Source organism: Ipomoea triloba, chromosome 12, assembly GCF_003576645.1.
Source record: "Ipomoea triloba cultivar NCNSP0323 chromosome 12, ASM357664v1".
NCBI classification, from domain to species: domain Eukaryota; kingdom Viridiplantae; phylum Streptophyta; class Magnoliopsida; order Solanales; family Convolvulaceae; genus Ipomoea; species Ipomoea triloba.
The window spans coordinates 19,279,986-19,303,163 of record NC_044927.1 but is presented as its reverse complement, the minus strand read 5'-3'; the positions used below and the strand labels follow the sequence as shown (position 1 = coordinate 19,303,163).

The 23,178-nt window shown below is 31.8% G+C and overlaps 1 protein-coding gene and 1 non-coding gene across 2 annotated transcripts; one reads left to right on the top strand and one right to left on the bottom strand.

Annotated features, from left to right (window-relative positions):
• Positions 1–14,224: 14,224 nt before the first annotated feature.
• Positions 14,225–16,576, top strand: LOC115999485 (beta-carotene isomerase D27, chloroplastic-like). The gene is made up of 6 exons (XM_031239334.1): positions 14,225–14,308; positions 15,243–15,335; positions 15,444–15,509; positions 15,784–15,886; positions 16,005–16,100; positions 16,518–16,576. Exons 1-6 carry the CDS (start codon positions 14,225–14,227, stop codon positions 16,574–16,576), a joined length of 501 nt encoding a protein of 166 aa, XP_031095194.1.
• Positions 15,126–15,208, bottom strand: TRNAL-UAA. Its single transcript has one exon. It is a non-coding gene; the product is annotated as a tRNA-Leu (tRNA).
• Positions 16,577–23,178: the final 6,602 nt, after the last annotated feature.

The window sequence follows — 23,178 nt, the reverse complement described above, 5'->3', positions numbered from 1 at the left end:
ATGGCCTCCTCCTCTTCGTCGGAAACAATTGCCAGTGGATCTTCCTGTTTGGGTTCATAGGGCACAATGATCCTCTCCTTTCCGTCAGATAGAATTGACAGAGGGTCTTCAGGAGTATCCCCAACTTCATGGCCACCTAGCAGAATCTTCCTATTCTTTAACTTTTCGAGTCCGACTTACTCCACCAGGCGCCTTGAGCGTCGTCTCTTCATCTCAGTGCTTGTCTTCTTTGGATCCCTAGGTCCTAACAAATAATAATAATAATAATAATAATAATAATAATAAATTAAAAAAAATGATCGAGGCCCCATGCCTCAGCCACAATGGCCGAGGCCTGACCTTGGTCAAGATCGGCCGAGGCATATCCTTCAAAAAAAAAAAAAACATCAGGAAGAAGCGTACCAGGGTAATAGTATGGAGGTAGGATTGGAGAGGATATTAAAAAAAAATTTTGGGGGATGAGTTCTTATATGAAGAAGAAGACGTATAAAAGGAAGAAAAAATATTTGAAGATTAATTAAGAAATATTTTGAAAATCTTGATATTTCCTTATAATATCAGGATTTGATTCTATTCAAAATTTATGCCTAATAAAAATTATTACTCCCAAGCTACTTCACCAACTCTCGCTAGCTAGGGAGTGGGGGCATTGGTGAAAGAGTAATTGGGCAAGCAGCACCCAACCCGAACCACAAGAAGGCAGACATGCTCATGAAGTTAAACAGCCACCCGTTATGCTGAGGATAGAAGTTATTGCCAATGCCTCTACTACACTTCACATTCAAGGCTCGCCATCATGAAGACCGTTACACTCAGAGGAGAAGAGTCATTGTACTTGTAGTATAAGTAGTAGGCTTGCTGTTGTAGGAGGGGGACACACAAAACACTATTGTACTGAAACTGATTACTCATTGTACTTTACTAATACACAAATATACTCTAGTAACATATTTACCGTCAGTTATCAAATGAAACTGCAATAAAATTAAAATGATACTTTAGTGTTGTTATAATGAAATTAATGTATGTAGAAAATGAAACTAAAAAACATAGCTCATTCAATAACGTATATTGTCAAATGAAATTGTAGTATAATTAAAATGATACTTTAATGTTGTTATAATGAAACTAGTGTGTGGAAAATGAAACTAAAATTCATAGCTCATACAATAACATATATTGTCAAATGAACCTGATGTGTAATAATTAAAATAATGCTTAAGCATATATATATATATACATATATATATATGTGTGTAGGGGTTGGATCCAATGAGATCACCCTATAAGATGAGATCATGAGATCCCATCTCAGCCATCTAAAATATTATAATGAAAGGCTAGGATTGATATTAAAATATTGTTTTTTTTTGAAAAGGTTAAAATATTACTTATATTAGGACATAATTAAAAGAAAAGGATAGAGTAGTAATTTGATTAGGATCTATAATAAAGAAAAATAATGGAAGATAATAATTCCCATAAATTAAGGAATCCTAATCATGGTAACCTAGTACAAGTAGTGTTGTGATCTTGAAAAGGAGAAGAATTAGTCACAACCGTGCATGAGTCTTCCATGGCCAACAACAATGTCGATGAGTATGTAATTAAATTTTTTTGCGTTTCCTTGTTTTGTTCCGCAGGTGTGTGCGTTTGTTGGGAATAGTGGGTGCTTTTACTCGACGGTGTGTGCATCCGTGATTGCTAGCGTGTGCAAACCGCTAGGTAATGTGTGATTGGACGTTATTATAAAAATGCATAGTACGGATTGCAATTTTTTGTGCGTTCATGGAGTTAAGCGTGGGTGATTTTGAGATTTGGTTTGTAGGTGTGTGCATTAATGGGTTTAACGGTTGGTAAAACCCGAATTTTGACATTGTAGTAATGTGCATGTCTTTAAGACGATGTGTGCAACGTTGATACAAGACAAAGTAAGACAACAATATAATCTAAAAAATTAACTTTATCCACCCAACAAACGAAAAGTAAAAAGTTAGTGTTGGAGGTTCTAACAATTAAGTTTGTGCATTGCAGTATAATTTAGTGTGCATTTTACTGATGTACAGGGCAAGTTAACAACGTGTGCATTTTAATAAGTGTGTGCACAGCAAGTTACGAGCGTGTGCATGTGTGTGGATTTACTACATATTACGAGCGTGTGCATTATAATAAGTGTGTGCAGGACAAGTTACTAGTGTATGCAGGACAAGTTACTAGCGTGTGCATTTTAATAGGTGTGTGCAAGGCAAGTTATCAGCGTGGGCATTGGTGTGAACTAACTACATGTTACCAGTGTGTGCATTTTAATAAGTGTGTGCAAGACAAGTTACCAGCGTGTGCATTTTAATAAGTGCGTGCAATGCAAGTTACCAGCGTGTGCGTTTAATAAGTGTGTGCAAGGCAACTGTATGTGAGGATGCGACATAGGTAATTCAACCACAACGCAAATTAACTACCCAACAAATGAGACAGTGCAACAATAGGCCTGATTAATTTGAAAACGTAAAAGTCAATTTCAACTGGGAACAAAAAAAGAATATAACCAACCAATATTCGATAACTGAGAACTTAACTAAGAAAAACATAAAACTACTGAGGTTCATCAGCCAACAAAAGCTGCAAATCCCCCATAGAATTGACGTTGGAAAGACGATTTGTGTTGCTATGAAATATTAAAAGTTTTGACAAAAACCGTACGCCAAGGTCACGCAAACACCGTGCATCACCCCTGTGAATACCACAATCCCAAGAAGCCATCGACTGACCCACATACTATCCATCATCCCATTTTGATTACCTTCATCAATGTTCCCTGTAAATTGATGCACATCAAATTAAAACACACCAATTACGAGAAAAGTACCAACCAACAACAAAATCAACAACGCATACAAACTAGCGCACACGCTTATAAACTAAAGAGCACATACATACGCAAATTATGATGGGTGATTACGCATACACGCCAAGTCTGTCCCACACAAAGGTGAAAAGATGATCCACATCACACTTATTCCCTCTATTCATTTACACACTTCACCACTCTGACACACATACCCCAACACAAAAAATAATTTCAATATATAATTTCAGGATTGAAATGCTTGCAAGCACTGCCATTGCTGCAAACCCCAGCTTGAGTGTGAAAAGTATTCACAAACAAGACCAGGTTGTCATGCCAAGATACAGATAAATCATCTCAATACAATTTTTTGCTCAAAAGATCCATTATCATCACTACCTCATAAATATCTTTGTATATATGTATTCACAAATACACATATTCATGAGCAAAACCACCAAATTGCCACCACGCAACAAATCAATAACTATATGGTCCATAGGAGAAGAATAACTATATGGTCCACAACAGTCAACAATAGCATTACCCTAACCCAAACAAACAAAAAGTCAACTACCACCAGCCCTAACACACGAACTCCCAACCCAAACAAACAGTCAGAAAATAAAACCCATTAAAAAATCTAGCCCTCAAGCACCCACACGGCCTACCCCCAGCTGCTTACCGCCACCCCCAAACCTGCAATACACCCCCTACCCCCACAGCAACCCAGAGACAAGCCGTAACACACCACAAACACTCACTAGAAAAAAGAAAGAAATAAACCTCCCAAACAACATATAAACGAAGAAAAAAAAAAAGAAACAAACCCAAGTTAAAATCGAAATACCTGGAATACCACCGGACGAACTCCTCCTAAGCCGCTTGGACTGCCTGGTAGAAGAGCCAGCCATGGAGATTCTCCGGTATGCACACACCGACACAATAGGGAGACACGACGTCTAATTTCGTGACGAAGAGTTATGTCTAAAGATTGAAACGTCTATGCGACAATGATGAAGACCAATAGCAGATGGAAACTGCCCCAATAACACATAATTCAAAAATGGTAATAAATTAACCAATAAGACAAAAGACATCACAACCCCTACATAAATTATATTGACCAAAAATAAACTAAAAATCCATATCAAATCTGAACCATTAAAATAAAACAATGGATGACCACGATCTAATTTCACAGTCTCATCTAATTGAGGTGATCTCACTCGATCCAAATCCTATGTGTGTGTGTATATATATATACATATATATATATATATATATACATATATATATATATATACATATATATATATATATATATATATGTATATATAATAATCTATACTATATATAAAAATAATATCCTCCTCCCAAGTTTTCCCGCCCAAACTCAGGGGCATTTTAGTAAAATGAAATTAAGAATTATTTTATGGTTATTTTATTAATTAACTATATATATTTCCATAAAATTTATTTACATAATCCGGTAATCCCAAGAAAATTAAAACATCTACTCCAGTAGCATTCTTCCTAATTTTATTTCACATATATATATGGTTATTTTATTAATTAACCATTTATATATTTCCATAAAATTTATTGCCAATTACCCAAAAAAATTAAAACCTCTATCATTCTTCCTAATTTTATTCCAACAGATTTAAGTTAACGTCAATTTCTCTCATATAAGTTCCGAGCATGAGAGATTGTTCCCTCACAACTTCTGAACTCGGCAAAGTCGGCATTCGTCTCATACGTTTCCGATCACAACTCCGATGGACAAGCTCAAGACTCAAGAGTAAGTGAAAATCCTTTGATTTCTTTCTTTATTTTCATGGTTATGCTTTGTTGTTCTTCCTTTATTTCATCATTTAGTTTCTGATTTCGTGTTAACAATTTATTTTGAAATTTTTTGTAATTCAATTCGGTGATATATCGTTTCCTAGCGATAACGAAGCCCCATCTAACTCCTCTGAGAAAGCTACGGTGGTGCATGCACCAAGAATTGCACCGACCTACTTGAATCTGTTTAAAAAGATGGTTTCCAATGTGTCGTCGCCGGCACCGGTAAATTGCAAACATTCATCGGTGTCATCTAGGGTAAACGATAGGGGTTAGCGGAGGAAGAGGAGAAAGAGCATACCATATTCTCCCCCACAAGTGAAGCAGAAGAAAGATTTTGTTGACTACAAGTGAGTGGATGGGAAAAAGGTAAACGTGGTTCAAGGTCGTGAATTACATATTGGGGTTTTCGACGTGGAAGAACTGATGAAGATTGTTGAGTGTTTTTACCAGTATCAGCAATTGGGTCAGAAAGGGCAATGGATGAGGAGCAAATGGCGTGCAAGGGTTTAATTCAGTTGTTGTTACAATTATGTAGTGTGGTAAAATTACATATTTTTCTATTTCTAAAAGTTATTTTTTTGGAGAAGTTTCTGCGTATTTCTTTTTTAATTTGGTTTGGTTGTTGTTATAAATATGTTGTAGTAAAATTATTTGCTATTCCTATCCCTTAGTTGTGTTTCTTTTGAAAAGTTTATCTTATACTCTTGCATATTATTATGATTTTGTGATAGGATAAAAATAGTAATCCTCCTGGCATGGTATAATCAGAGATGAAGAAGTAGATCTATTGCATGAATAATAATAATATAAATTTTATACATTGATATAATCCTGTGTTAAGATAATAATAATAATAATAATAATAATTCAGAATTCTTAATATAATTTTCTAATATAATTTCCTAATATTAATATTAATAATTCAAAATGCTTAATATAAGTTCCTAATTAATTTTTTCTATTAAATCTGTTTATAACGGTAATTACAAATATAGTATTAAGAAAAATTAGTAGGATTGATAATCGATTTCCTAATATAATTTTTTATCTTACCTAAAAGGCTTCCTCCCAATTTGGTTTTTTTTTTAGTACTACCTATCATATTTTTATTAATTGATACTTTTCCTAATATATCTAACCTAAAAGGTTTCATCATTTTTTGATAATACTGATCCATATGTTAATCTATTTATTTTGGTAATATATATAGATAATAACCATACCATCTAAATAAGTAATTACCAACAGTATTTAACATCTAAATTTATTATGGTAATTAAACATTGAGAATTCCTTCTTATGACGATTATATTTGTTTTACTGCAAATAATATCAATTACCTGTGCATTTCCTTTGATTACTTTTGAATAATATAAAATCTTAAAAATTATAGAAATAAATGAATTAATACTTTCCGTTATTTAAATTTTATATTTTTATATAATCAATTAAGGAAATTGATAATACACATATTAAGTCAATCATATTAAAGGATATTTAAAAAAATTATGATAATTGTTCCAATTCACATATTATTACGCTAATCCACAAATTATTACGTCCATACAATTATGCAAATTATTCAAATTCATAGATTATTACACATAAAATTATGCTAATAGTTACTTTTGAATAAAATCTTTAACTACAGTAATTAAGAAATTAATTCACACATTATACTTTTATTAAATTGTTTTTTTATACTTGCCATAATATAGCTTGCAATACTACAGATTTTATCTAATCAATTAAGGAAATAAGTGGTACACATATTACAACATAATTAAAGGAGATTAAAGGTACACATATTACATCAATAATTAAACAAAATTAAACTTACATGTATTATCTATACTATATATAAAAGTAAAATCCTCCTATTTCATTTTTCGCACCCAAACTTTTGTAGTCAATTAATTAAATATTTTATTGGTCAAATAATTAATAAAGTTTATTAGGTAAGAAAATGTAAAATGCAAATTAACTAATATCTATTAATTGGTAATATCGTTTTTATATTCACGTATCAACACTATTAATAAAAGTAAAATTCTCCCTTCATATTTTCGGCACACTATTAATAAAAGTAAAATTCTCCCTTCATATTTTCGGCACAAGATAATATTATTAATTAATTGGTAAAAAAAATTAATAAAATTTAATTGGTAACAAAATTTTATTTAAAAAAAATTAATAAAATTTAATTGGTAACAAAATTTTATTTACCAAATTCTGTGAATAATTAAACCATTATAATTGTAGAAATAATTGAAACAAATTCTGTGTAATTTTATAAGAAAAAATAATTTATTAATTATTATTATTAATTACACCAATAATAATAAAAATAATTCGAATACTTATCTATACTTCTATATCTAGACTACTATTAATAAAAATAAAAATATAAAATCATTATTTGTGAAATTTCCGCAAAAACAATAGAAAAGATAAAATAGAAAAGAAAAAGTGATATTACTAATTGATTTAAAATATAAAAGATCATAATCTATACTTCTATACTATATATAAAAGAAAAATCCTCATATTTTATTTTCCCGCACAAACTTTTGTAGTCAATTAATTAAATATTGCATTGATCAAATAATTAATAAAGCTTATTTGTTAAGAAAATGTAAAATGGAAATTAACTAATATCTATTAATTGGTAATATCGTTGCTATATTCATGTATCAACACTATTAATTAAAGTAAAATCATTTATCGGAAAAGGAAAATGATATTACTAATTGACCAAAAATTATTTTAAAACTTTGATAAAAAATAATTATACTTTCATTTTGAAAACTTTAAGTTATTTAAACTTAAAAAAAAATTAATTAAACATGGGTTGTTAGATTTTTATAATAATCAAAATTAATTCATTCAAATATGGATTTGAATGAGGATGATAAAAGTAAATGTAATACGGTGAAAATGAATATGCTTAAAGTATAAAAGTATAATTGCACATATATTAGTGTAATTGACTAATAATAATTGCCTAATAATTATTATGGTAATTAAGCTAAACATTGGTTGTTGAATTTATTTTTATAATAATTATAATTAAATTATTTCTCATTTTTCTCATATTTATTTTAGTAATAATATAATTACATAAGTCATATTACTTATAGATCTTTTTAAGATAACGGTAGATAAACAAGTCATATATTATTCAATTAATTGAGTAATACTTTTGCACTAATCTTATAATCAAATAAATGTACACGTTCAACATTAGAATTTTTTATAATTTGTATTTATTTTTATTATCTCAATATATAATAAAATAAAATGTATCCGTGCATCGTACGGGTAATTGGACAATTATTTGTTCTAATTCAAGCAAGGAAAACATCATAAAACATAATCGATCCAACCAATTTCATCAATTGCGCTATATAATATTCGATGTTATAATTTATATAATTGTATATCGATCCAAATATTCTTAAAATATTATAACGAATTCATTCCGTGCAACGCACGGGCGAAAATACTAGTAATAATAATAATAATAATAATAATAATAATAATAATAATAGAAGTGTCTGACTAATTTTTTCCTGCCCAAACTTAGGGATATTTTAGTAAAATTATTAATTTCATTAAAAAAGGTAAATTGTGTACAAAAAAGGCAAACTATTGATCTCATTAAAAAAAGAAAATTGCGTTAAAAAAAAGGTAAATTGCATGCTAACTGTACATAGGTTATGCGTGATATTTTTAGATTTTACACCACACCCAATCATTTAAACATTTTATGGCTCTGCATTTTGGCTTGTCTCTTTCTCTCTTTGTTACCGCAGTCCATTTTCGACTCTGGCTTCATCTCTCTTCACGACTTCTCTTTCTCTCTTTCTCTCTTTGTTACTAAATAAAGTTACAAATATACATCATCTATAAATGTTGAAGCCCCCTCAATGTTTTCTTAGCTCCTCACCCGTAGGTATGTATCTTCCTGCACTCTATCTTTTGAATTTGTATGCACATAAAGCATGGATGCGTTTATTTACGGTTTTAGTTTTGGTTTTGTGATGTAAAGAAACAATGGATGATATAAGGAAAAAAAAATCTATATGGTGCAAATTCAATGATGATGCCGGTTGGTTTGGGTCACGATGAGGTAGCCTCGATCTTCTTTGCTCAAACTGTACCAGGTCTAGAGTTTTGAAGCCAGCGATTGCTAATTGTTATTGGGTATATGATATTATAAGATTTTAATATGGTTTGTTTTTTAGGAGTTCCCCATTTGAAAGAGGGTGATGTTCGGCCGAAGAAGGGAGACCAAGATGGGTGGCGCGCTAAATCCTAGGATGGGTCCTTGGTTGATTCTCTTGAAGAAGATTGTTCAATCTCATAATTTGGTTCCTGAGTTTGAGGTATGTAGAAGAAGTGTGTTGAGAAAGTTTTTGGGGTGTTTTCTAAATAGTTGTTAGAGTTGATTGGGTTAGTGTGATTTTTTTTTCATCATATTTTTTTCATCAGATTTCTATGTTTTTTTTTTTTATTAAAATGCATCTTATTATTTATATACACAAGAACTGTTGTCCATTGCCACATTATTCTTGGTGGCATTCTTTTAATCAATTTCTGTTAACTTTTTTAATCTTGTAGGTTTAGAAGTCTATTTCTAGTATGATGTTAGTTATTGTTATATTTTACTATCTTTTATTATTATCAATTGAAGATGTAGAAAACTGTAGCTCTACTATTTCTTATGAAGAGATAGTTAAATTGGCAGATTATGAAGAGATAATTCTATATTAAATCTGTATTTTTTAGTGTGTAGTTGATATTTTTTAAAGAGAAGTATTGTGTACTGCTTTACTTTATAAGTAAAACTAAATTTAATGATTTCCTCTACTTTTTAATAATTGCCTCCCTCACAACCTATTAGTTAATAATAATAATAATAATAATAATAATAATAATAATAATAATAAATTTTAGCAAGTTTTTTATCTCGATTATAATTCTAATGCTATGATTAAACCGATTGTAATTAGCCTAAAATGTAAGGACCAAACAATAAATATTTTGTTCAACAAAGTTTGGCTACCTAACATTCTTGTTCAAAGTTGGCAACTTCCTAATTTGGCTGCTGCATGGATGTTGCCTAACTCCATTTGCCGACACAATATGCTAAATAGAGTTTACCTCCCTCAACAATGCTTCTGCTGGTCACTGATTTTCTATTCCAAATCACATCATTCCTAGCAGTCCATAATTTCCAGCATAACATAAAAGTAAACAACAATTTTCCTTCTCTAGTTTTGTCACATGATAATCAGCCCATTCACCAAAAGATATAAATGAGTTTCTGTTCATAGTAAGCCCACTTAAATTCCAACACTCCTTTGCAAACTTACAGTCAATTAGCAGGTGAGCCGTGGTTTCTTCCTTCTTATGACACATTTGACAGTCAGCTTGGCAATTTATACGTTTGGTCCTCAAACCGTCAGCCGTAGGTAGACACCCAGAGCTTGCTTGCCAAATAAAAGTTTTGATATTTTGAGGAAGAATGAGTTTCCACATACTAGCCCATTTCCTCCTTGATGTCTGATCATATTGTGTTGAAATTGCCTTGTAACACCCTTTGACAGTGAATACTCCTCTTTTATCATCATTCCAAATTAATTTGTCCTTTCTTGTACCTAAGGACAATGGGATACTCAAAATTAAATTAGCATCGCGCTCATAAAATATGTCTCGGATCGCGGTCTCGTCCCAGTTCAGATTACCTTCCAAAAGCAAAGCAGATACCATCGCATTTTCAAGATAAGGATATGGAGAAGTTTGGACCACTGCGTTATTCTGACAAGGCAGCCATTTATCCCCCCATATGTGAATCAAATTCCCATCCCCAACTCTCCACCTACTGTGCTTGCGCAGTACCTCTTGTGTTTCAATTAAACTGCTCTAGATAAAGGAAGGGTTTCCTCTTTTTTTTTTTTTTTTTTTTTTTGCTGCAAAAAATGAACAATTTGGGACGTATGTAGCCTTATACACTCTTGCCAGAAGTGAATTTGGATTCTGCATTGTTTTCCAGGCTTGCTTTGAGATCATGTCAATATTGAAATCCCTTAAATTTCTGAAGTTTAAGCCACCCCAGTCTTTAGGATGAGTAAGATGTTTCCACTCCTTCCAGTGCCCCGTTTACCTCCACACTCCCCTCTCCACCAAAATGAGTTCATAAGTCTTTCCATATCCTTAATCAATTCCTTAGGGAAGAGGAAAATGCTCATTGCATGTAACGGGACAGCTTGGATGACATTTTTGAGCAAAATCTCCCTTCCCCCCTTGGTTAGAAATCTGTTATTCAACTCTTCATTCTTTTAACAATACGTTATCTTATAAATCCCAAAATGCTTCTCTTATTTCTCCCAATAATGGATGGATAGTTCCCATCGACTCCTTCCCTTCTGACTTGTAAAACATTCTTCACTTGTTCTCTCACCTCATTTTTTACATTTGGACTAAAGAAAACAACTGACTTCTCATAATTAATAATCTACCCCGATGCCTTGTGATGGCTCTATTTCTAAACCCCTTTTTACCCCCTTTTTCATCTATTTTTGTGGTTAAGTGTTGATACTTGAGTGAAATTTATTACTCGTTTGTGTGTTTTTGTGTTTATAGGTGAAATTCTCCACAACAAGTAGTCAAAGAAGCATATTGAATTGCTTTGGATCAATTTTGGTAGCTTAGGATCCCACTCAAGGAGGGAGAGGAGCAGCGGAGCGCAAAACGGAGCACGAAACAAATTGGGAGGAACAAAATGGGGACCCACACAGCCCATGTTAGGACCCGTGTGGGTCCATCCTGAAAATTGATCCACGTCACCCAAATGGCCCCCAACATGGGCCGTGTTGGGGGCCATTTCGGTCTAGGCAGTCTGTTTGATGCGTTTTCTGCGCAATTTTAGAGGATTCCGAACCCTAGCTAGGTTAGAACTATTATCTCTTATATCCATAGCAAAGTCTAGTCTAGAGTAACTTAGATCTACACTTGAATACACATTGGAGCATTTATTTTGTGGATTTAGAGTGGATTCCACCAACTGTCCTTCAACATTTAATAGAGAAGTTATCATTTCCCTTTCTTCATCTCTTCTTTACATTTATTGCACATTTATGATTTCCTTGATATTGCAATGTTTATCTTCCAAATGAGTGAGTAGTTCTTTATTTGAGTTAGATTAGGTGGTTATTGTTTCTATTGATGCTAGATATGTAACTATTGCATAAAAGGGATGAACACCCACCTAGGGTTCTTGAGTTTGAGTTGAGTTTTATTTCTATCTTGCAATAGTTGATGCGCAACAATTGTTGTTTGTATTTGGAAAGTCTTTTATCTCAATGGAAATTGAATTGAAGACTTGAGCCTTCCCAATCTCAAACCCACTTTCCCACTATGGAAATAGGGATAGATTGGGGCTTATATTTAGCTTTTGTTGTTCAAGAATTTAAGTTGATACACCATGAAAATGGGGCAACCTTTGTTCTAATCCTTGTTGGGACTTGGATTTATTAGTGCTAGCCTATAGAACCTAGGTGAAATGTTCTTCCCCCAAACTTAAGTGTTGAAGCATCAATAGACTAATACCCCTAATTTAACACATCTCTTCCCATTAATATTTCCTAGAATTAATCTTGTTTTTCCTTAGCATCCCAAATACCAAAAATACTTTAGTTGTTAAATCTTCAAACCCAAAATGGTTTTCTTGGATCCTTATGGATTCCAATACCTTGGTGCCTAGAATATAGGTAACCGCTCTTTACGCACCATAGTCCCAATCTCCAGTGAAACGACATAATTCCCATTTTCATATTACCCTACACACTACATCACCTTGCCATAGCATTCCAAAATCTCCTTAAGGATAATGCTTTCCTATACATTTGCTTTGATGAAGATGAAGTTGTTGTTTGCGAAAAAGAGATGAGAAATTCTTGGTGCATCTCTGTAATGGCAATCCCATGGATCTTTCTTCTAGTCTCCATTCTTTTGATCATAGCACTTAGCCCTTCTACTATGAGGATGAATATATAGGGTGAGAGAGGACCCCCTTGGTGCAACCCTCTATTAGGCGTAATAGGACCTATTTCTCCTCCCTCTTGCAATATGCAAAAGGACACAGAAGAAACACATTCTAGAATTAGATTGACCCAACGCGGGTTGAATCCCATTTTAAGCATAATCGCACATAAGAGAGGCCACTCAACTCTGTCATACGCCTTCTTGATATCCAACTTAATTGCAGCGAAACCTTCCTTTCCTTGGGTTTTCCTCTTAAGATGATGCAGTGTTTCAAATGCCAGCATGACATTGTCTGTGATTAATCTTTTTGGGACGAATGCACACTGATTCTCAGAAATAATGTTGTTCAACAGGGGTTTCAAATGATTGGCCAGAACCTTAGATATTATTTTATAGATTACATTGCACAAAGCAATGAGCCTCAAGTCCCCCATGCCTTCCGGGTTACTTTTTTTTGGGATAAGAACAATATGTGTATGATTTATTCCAGTAGGCAATCTCCTTGTGTTTATGACAGAATTACAAAGATGAGTGACTTCATTTCCCAGAATGTCCCAGTAGGCTTGAAAGAAGCCCGGATTCAAACCATCGGGCCCTGGCGATTTGTCCGGCTGCATACTAAAAATCACATTTTTTACTTCATCATATGAAACTCTACACAACAGATTTTCATTTTGTGATGGTGTGACCTTGAGATTAATACAATCTGTAACCTTTTTCATCTCTCCAGGGCAACTTGAAAAGAGATTTTGAAAATATGCCAACATTAATTCATTCAACTCTGACCCTTTCTGTTTCCAAACCCCCCCTTTCATCCTTAAGTTTCTCTATCTTATTTGTCCTTCTCCTTTCTTTCACTATGTTGTGGAAAAATTTCGTGTTTGCATCTCCCTCCTTATACCATGATATTTTGACCCTATGTTTCCAGTAATCACTTTGTTGTTTCAGGGTGATTAGGAAATTTCTTTGAGCTTCCCCAAATGCCAGTAAACTTTGTTGATCGTGTCTTCCTCTTAGAGTATCCATCTGCCTCCTGTATCTCTCAAGTTTAGCATTAAAATCTTTGACTAATCCCTTACCCCATTTTCATATAGCCTTGCTTCATTTGTCAAGCCGAGTCAGTACTTCATCCCCTCTAGATTGCTCCCAAGTACTCCACATTAACTCTCTGCAATTTTTCTCATTTATCCAAATGTTCTCAAACCTGAATCTCTTAATTCTATATCTTTTGACCGAGGGGATCAGCCACACAATTAATGGTAGATTGTCACTTGTAGGCACACCAACTGACATCGCTCAAGCCCTATCAAACTCCTCCAACCAAGATACAAAAGCTAAAATTCTATCCAATTTTTCCTCAACCTAGTTCTCTATACCTCTTCCTCTTTCCCATGTAAATTGGTGTCCCTCAAAGGGTAGCTCACACAAACCACTACTCTCAACAGCTTGTCTAAATCCCCTTAATAGCCATTCTGGGTGAGTATGCCTACCTCGTTTGTCCTTCTGATGAATCAAATCATTGAAGTCACCTATAAGCATCCAAGGCAGATTGCTCTTAGTCGCCAGGTTGATAAGCAGCTGCCATGAGTCGGATCTTCTCGATCTTTCAGGATGACTATAGAATCCAGAGTACCTCCATAGAATATTACTTCGGTCTAATTGAACTTCGGAATCTATGTGATTTGGGGAAAAGCTTTTCACAGAGACTTTAATTTCATTATTTCATAAAAGAGCCAAACCTCTTCCATGACCCACTGGTTCCACAGTAAAACAACCTTGAAAACTCAGCTTCCTTCTGATAGCTTGCATTTTGTTATTGTTAGATACGATCTCCATCAAGAAAATTAAAATAGGTTTTTTCAAGTGAACTAAATCCACTAAAACCTGAATAGTGGAAGGATTGCCTATTCCACGGTAGTTCCACGATAAAATGCTCATTGCTCGGCTGTCGTTCCTTCAAAAATTATTCAGGGAGGAAGTTCCGAACAAAACAATACAAGTAGCCTCACTTTTTGCAATTCCACCACCACAATGAGGAAGAAAAAACAAATACAGATGCAAAATACAAAGGCTTGTCAACTAAAACAAGAGGAAGAAGCTCATCAACAGAGATGAGAGGGAAAAAATCTTACATAACTGCTTCATTCTTAAATCAGATCTGAACGAGTAGAAGACCAGTGGTGGTTGATTCCTCACCGACACCCATCATCATCGGCGCTACATCGTGCCTAGCAGCGGAACAAAACTGGACTGTTCAATACGGCAGAAGGGGGACCGTATTATTCCTTTTTCGGTAATTAGTTTTGGGGTCCACAAATATTTCTAAAAAGTTCAATCCTGGACCGACATGATCCATTTGCTACAATATTTTTGAAAAATAACATGCTGGCTATGGGGTTCGAACCCATGCGCACTTATGTGCAGAAGATCTTAAGTCTTCCCCCTTAACCTCTCGGGCAAACCAGCTAGTGTTGATTTGTTCTGTTGTTAAATAATACAGTTCAGAAAGTTGTTTCCTCCAACAAAATGGGCAGCAGAGTTCAATGCTGCAATAACAGTTCCTTTCTTCTACTGGTTAGTTGGACCTTCCGAGGTATGCCACCAGCTCTCTGCTCTATCAATGGCTGCCTTTAAAAAAAAAACAAATCCAAAAACTAAGCATTTTGTATAATCCTTTACAATGCATCTGATTGACAAGTAGGTTGTGGAAGTAGAAGTGAATGGAGTGAAACAAAAGAGTGGAGTTCTTATAAAGAAATGCAGGTATATATAGTACTCCATATATTATTCTAACAAAACTCATTGAATAAAGACTTGACTCTAATTTCAACCTCTTGACGATTACACTTCTTTTTTACTTTTAGTATGGAAATTGTAATTTAATCAAATTTGATTCACTATGAAATATGTGTTACTTTTAATTCGATTGTGATAATTAAAAGTGACACATTTTTAATAGTAGTAATCAAATCAGATCGATATCAATTTTAAATTCGAGAATTAATTAATTGACATGCATTTTCCATCTCAAGCTATGGTACTTGGAGAATAGTAGGTGTGTAGGAATGTGTGTTAACATGTGCAAAATACCAACTCAAGACTTCTTCACCAACGAATTTGGACTTCCATTAACTATGAATCCAAGTATGTTTCATTCCCTCTTTTCATTTTTTGTAAATTGTAACATTACATGTACAATCACTACGTAACAAGCACTAAATAATCATCCACCATGGCCATCCCTCGCCCAATAACGATGCAGATTTTGAAGACATGAGTTGTGAGATGGTGTTTGGCCAACCACCACCGCCGTATGAACAAGATCCGGTGGCAAAACAACCTTGTTTTGCTGACATATGTGAGTTTAATTAAGGGAAAGTTGTATTTTTTTTTTCTCCAATTATACCGTGAACTGTGGTATAAACTTAGTCCCTAGTTATATGTGTGATCATTTTTAATTCTTAAGTTATGCATCGAGTGACAATTTTAGTCCTTGAATGATCAAATCAGTCACTTTATTAAGTGACAAATTGGTGGTAGAAATTGTCGCTGAGGGACTAAAATCGTCACTTCGTACATAACTTAGGGGTTAAAAGATGATCACACATTTAACTCATGGATTAAGTTTGTACTACATGTATAATATAATTGAATATTCAATTTTTCCTTTAATTAATTATCATGTTTAATTTCCTTTCCAGGGATTCAATCATATTTATGGTCACTTGTTTTCTAACAAGCAAGCTTTGATTGTAGGTTCCATGATGAAACCCAGTTTCTGTGTCTGCCATAAGCTACAAGCTTAGCAATATGCTGTTATGCTTGCGACTCTGAAATGCTCCAGGAAGCTATATATACAGTTTACACAGTGTAAAGTTTAAAATATACTATTATATTAGATCTGAAATAGGATTGTGTATGCAAAAAATATTTTTAAAAGAGAGAGAGTGAGAGAAGAAAGATTGTGTATGTAAAATTATAATCATGATAAAAATATTGCTCTCACTAGCTTCTTATAATTAGTCCCTTAAACAAAAGTAATTTGTCTACTATATCATGTCATTTAAAAAAATATTCTAGTTAAGATTTTAATAAAAATTCAATTGGCGGTTAGTGGATTGGTTAGTGGATTATATTAGCCTTTTGACTAGCGGATTGTTTTAGCAGTTTACGGAGAGATGTTTGATAAAGCTAGCTATTTATGAGTAACGGTTAACATATCAAATGACATATATACACATGAGCATATTTTATAAAATAATAATTTTTTCTAGATTAGATTAAAAAAACTCGAGATATAACTATCAATTTTCAATAAAGGAACTAATTGAATATAATTAGGTCAAATTACTTAAGTTTGGCAGAAAATATATATCATACAATTGATATATAGAATGTACAAAAATATATAGGACAAATTAATATTTTTGCCAAAGCTCTTTATTTACAAAGCAAGTGAATTGCTAAGCATTTTTGATGATGAAGCGCAAGTCAAACAATATGCACAAAAATAACCGTTGTTATACCATGATCAACATAGCACTGTGTGGATCACAGTGTCAAATAAAACTGCAGTAAAATTACAATGATACTTTTGTGTTGTTATTTTTTTTTTGGTAGAGACTTTAGTGTTGTTATAATGAAACTAATATGTGTAGAAAATGAAACTAAAAAACATAGCTCATTTAACGTATATTGTCAAATGAAATTGTAGTATAATACTATAATTAAAATGATACTTTAGTGTTGTTATAATGAAACTAGTGTATGAAAAATGAAACTAAAATTCAAAGTTCATACAATAACATATATTGTCAAATGAACCTGATATGTAGCAATAATTAAAATAATACTAGAGGTGAGCAATTCGATTTGGTTTATCCGAACTGAACCGAACCATACATATACCAAAAAATTGAACGGTTCGGGATTCTTGTAAACCGAACCGAACCGAATACCTTTAGATTTTAATAATAATAATAATAATAATAATAACCTATATATACTATATATAAAAACAATATCCTCCTCCAAAATTTTCCCGCCCAAACATAGGGACATTTTAGTAATATGGTAATTATTATGATAAAATAATATTAATTATAATTGGTTATAATTATTATGATAGAATTTATAGAATTTATTATGATAGAATTAGATTAATTATAATTGGTTATTATGGTAATATTATAATTATGGTAATATGGCAAATTCCATTCACTTATTATTCCTGCAGATTTTGTAAGGAATAATTTGCCTTAAAGATGGAAAAAAAATAAAGCAAGAATTCTATTGTTTGCAAAACGCTATAGAGTCCTATTTATATACTTAATTTTTAGGGTTTTTGAGAGCCTTAAGAAGGGCATGGACGTAGAGGACGGTGAAGCATAATGATGCGGAAGGTGTTAAAATTGATCCAAAGAAGAGGAATGCCTGGAGAAGGATGTTGTGGACGGAACAGTTGCTAAATTTTGATTATGGAGTTGAAGAGAAGGAGCACCGGTATGTACATTCTATTTGGACAACTTCTATTTCAATGAGCAAAACAGTTCTATAATAAGTTGTGACTTCAGCCACTTGCAATTTGTTGTGTTGCTCTTTCAATGTAATGCTACGCTGCCCATAAGGATCATTATATTAACAAATAGAATCCATGCCTATATAGGTATTCTGTTTGAGCAAGTGCCATACTGATTGTAAAACTAAGTTTGACTGTGTTAGTTGAAAAAGTAATTCCTTTGAAGTTTTAAATTGAGGAATTATATATCAATGAGATTTGAGTCATTTGACTCTTGTATGTACACCATTGACATATTATTAGCTTGTGTGCCATTCTGAAGTGTGATGAAAATATAAAAAATTTTCACTAAATATTAATGTTAGTTTGTTTCAAATTAAACTACAATGGTATGTTCTGTAAATATATTATAATGTTTTATGAAAATTGCCATAACAATATAACATTAATGATATGACATATTATACGATTGAATTAATAATGAAATAATGATAATGTAGCAACTACGCATAATATATATATATATATATATATATATATATATAGAATATTAATCAAATGCGGCTGTGTTGTTAGGTGCGGTCGTGTGGCCAAGCGTGCGCCATTCGATTGTGCTGATCCGACGGTGGTTGTGATATATTAGGATTTAGGAAGTTTAATTCGCGTAACTTAAGTGGAGGCTTGATGGTAATTGTAAGTAGGGAAGGTAATGTTAGGATACAGAATGCACCAACAAACGTATTATTAAAACACACCATTCTACGTTATAAAATGCACCACTGAACAAATTAAAACACACCATTCCCCACCATACCAAAATACACCACTCAATTCAAATGCACCAACAAAATTAAAACACACCATTATACATTATAAAATACACCAGTTCTTAGATTAAAACACACCACTTAACCACCACACACGAAATGCAAATACTCATAAAATTCACCACCATGTGTATTAAAACACACCATTCTACGTTATAAAATGCACCACTGAACAAATTAAAACACACCATTCCCCACCATACCGAAATACACCAATCAATTCAAATGCACCAACAAAATTAAAACACACCATTATACGTTATAAAATGCACCAGTTCTCAGATTAAAACACACCACTTAACCACCACACACCAAAAACACAAACTATTGCGAATTATACCAATATTATCTCAAATATGAACCAGATTAATGTTGATAATGCACAGACTATTGCGAATTACTCCATTCTCGTTCCTCTGTTGAAGTGTCTTTCTTGAAAAGCTTCGCGGTTAATAGAGCGCCTTGGAATCGTGAACGAGCATGTCGTGGTGAGTTGAGTGTGGTCTTGAATCGTAGTAAACTGACAAGTATACCCCTCCTTCGCGTTAATAATGTTCAGTGCTCTTTTTTGTTTTGGATCAACCTGATGCGTTTGATTAAATCATCTAATGGTGTAGAACAGGCCACATGACCGCACACAAGACCAAGGCCGCACCGGATGCCTCCTATATATATATATATATATATATATATATATATATATATATATATATATATAGGGATGCACTCCCATACAAACTACCGCCCAGGTAAGAAATGAGAACGCTTCACAGCCGTCCACGTGTCCAGATCAACGAATCAGATGTAATTTTAAAAAAATGACGCGGTGGCATTTTTGTAAATAATTGGAACTTTAGTGCACCTAGTTTCACTTACAAGTGCACCTAGTTTCACTTACAAGTACACCTATTTTCGCACCTATTTTCACTTACAAGTGCAAGTAATTTACCTTATTAATATTCATGCACATATTTTCGCAAATACTTTCACTTACAAATGCAAATAATTTACCTTGTTAATATTCATGCACCTGGGTGCACCTAGTTATAACATAAGTTGCACCTAGTTATAACATTAGGTGCACCTAGTTATAACATTAGGTGCACTTAGTATTGATGCTCACTATACAATTCACTTGCACCTGTAATACATTTTACTTGCATCTGCAATACATTTTACTTGCACTTGTGCAAGTAATTTACTTTGTTAACATTCATGCACCTGGTTGCAACCTATGTGCACCTAGTTATTGCATTAGGTGCACCTATTTATAACGTTAGGTGCACTTAGTATTGATGCTCATTGTACAATTTACTTGCACTTGTAATACATTTTACTTGCACGTGTGCACCTATTTTCACTTGCAGGTGCAAGTAATTTACTTTGTTAACATTTATGCACCTGGGTGCACCTATGTGCACCTAGTTATAACATGACGTGCACCTGGTTATAACGTTAGGTGCAACTACAATCCGGACACGTGGCGCGCTATGATTCGTCCGCATTTCTCTCCTGGGCGACTAGTACGCATTTGAACGCGATCCTATATATATATATATATATATATATATATATATATATGTATATATATATATAATGTATAAAAATAAAATGCTATTATATATATTTTTTTGAGTATTACAGAGTCTGTTACAATGTACTCCGTAGTTCATAACTATTTTATCAACCTACTGAAGCACAAAGAGTCAACAGTTGCTTCCACTGAGGCTCAAACCCACTCCCATCATCCATGTAGGAGTGTAAACCGGGACACCGAATGCCACTAGACCACAACGTCATTGGCAAAATGCTTTTATATATTATTACATTTTTTTATTTTCGTATATGGTAGAAAACATGAATGAAAATCAAAAGCATTTGGATACTTATTATATTTTCAGCCATTATTTAATTCTATATGCTAGGGGATCACGAACTAATATAGGCAATTAATAATATAAGCAATTGATATATACGGGCTCACGACCATTAGCCAAATTAAAATTGATTATAATTGATTAATTATATTCATAAATACTAATATTTAATATATAATAATAAGGGAAATTTTAATATATGCCCTCCATAATATGCCAATTATCAATGTCACCCCTGATGTAAATATTTTCTCTCAATTTTTAAAACAGTACATTAATTTTAGTATATATGAATTGATATTCCTGTTAAAGAAAAATAAGTAATTTGAACAATGCATTTTTCAAAAATACAATGGTATAGAGCAGGTAATAATAAGTACATTAAATGACATAATTTTAAATAAATAAACAAACAAACAAAAACAATACACACACCTTTCTAAAACTAGCAAAAATAAAGAATATTTTCATTGTTAAATGGTGTCTATTAAAAATAGCAATAAATAAAATAGGATAAGGAATGAAAATTAATTTTGAGGAAATATATTTAATATTTAATAATTTTTTAAATTTTAATATTTAATAAATTTAGTATAAAATAATAAAATAATTATTCTATTAATTCTATTCTCTTATTATTAATTATTAATCTATCTATTTCTTTTCTATTAATAAAAATAAAATCCTACTCTTCAATTTTAATAGTATAGATAATTGGTAAGAAAATGTTATATAGAAATTAACTAATATCTATTAATTGGTAATATTGTTTCCAATTTCACAAACTATACCTAATTCTCATGGTGGACATAAACTATACTGTAATTATCATGGTAATAACGTAATTCATAGTAATATATACTTTCTGAATTCACGTTATTATGTAAATATAATATAAATATTACACACGTGTATCAAATTGTACTAATTAATACGTAGTAATATTTTACCTAATTTAAAATACTACTATTTAATATATAATAATTTACATATACACTAATTGATATTCATGGAAATAATTTTTTTTTGAAAAAATATAATATTAACATATACGATAATTAATATTCATGGTTAGTTGATACTTTTTTTTTTACTATTTACTGTATACGGTAAGAATATATTTACTAATATATTATAATATTTATTTATATATTACGTAATAATCATCCTCTATTTTGACCAACTACTATAGAGGGTACATATTTTGTTAACATTTTTTTTTTATTTCTGTATATATAATAGAAAACCGAAATGGAAATCAAGAGTATTTGGATGCTTATTATATTTTCAGCCATTATTCAATTTTATACGCTAGGGGATTATGAACTAATATAAGCAATTGATAATATATGCTAGGGGATCACGATCGTTACCCAAAGTTGATATATAAAAGTAAAATCCTCCTATTTTATTTTTCCCCCCAAAATTTTGTAGTCAATTAATTAAATATTTTATTGGTTAAATAATTAATAAAACTTATTTAGTAAGAAAATGTAAAATGAAAATTTACTAATATCTATTAATTGGTAATATTGTTTCTATATTCACGTATCAATATCAATACTATTAATAAAAGTAACATCTTCATCTTCAACTTCCCGCACAAACTAATATTATTAATTAATTGGTAAAAAAAAATTAAAAAGTTTAATTGGTAACAAAATTTTATTTACCAAATTCTCAAAATAATTAAACCATTATAATTGTGAGAATAATGAAAATAAATTTTGCGTAATAAATAAAAAATTCCTTGAAAATTCTCCATAATTTTATATGAAAAAATAATTTATTAATTATTATTTACACCAATAATAATAATAATTCGAATACTTATCTATACTTCTATATTTGTATTACTATTAATAAAAATAAAATCACCCTTTGTGAAATTCTCGCTCAAACAATAGCAAAGATAAAATGAAAAAGAAAACATATTTTACTAATTGATTGAAAATATAAAAAGATCGTATTGAAAAAATAAACGGAAATTAGGCAAATTGGAAAAGGAAAAGGATATTACAATTGATTGAAAATTATTTAAAAACTTAAAAAAAATTAATTACACTTTATTTTTTGAAAATTTTAAATTATTTAAACTTTAAAAAATTTAATTACACATGGATTGTTAGATTTTTTATATAATAATTACAATTAATTCATTCAAATATGGAGGACGAAGAAAAAACTAAATGCGATAAGGTGAAAATGAATATA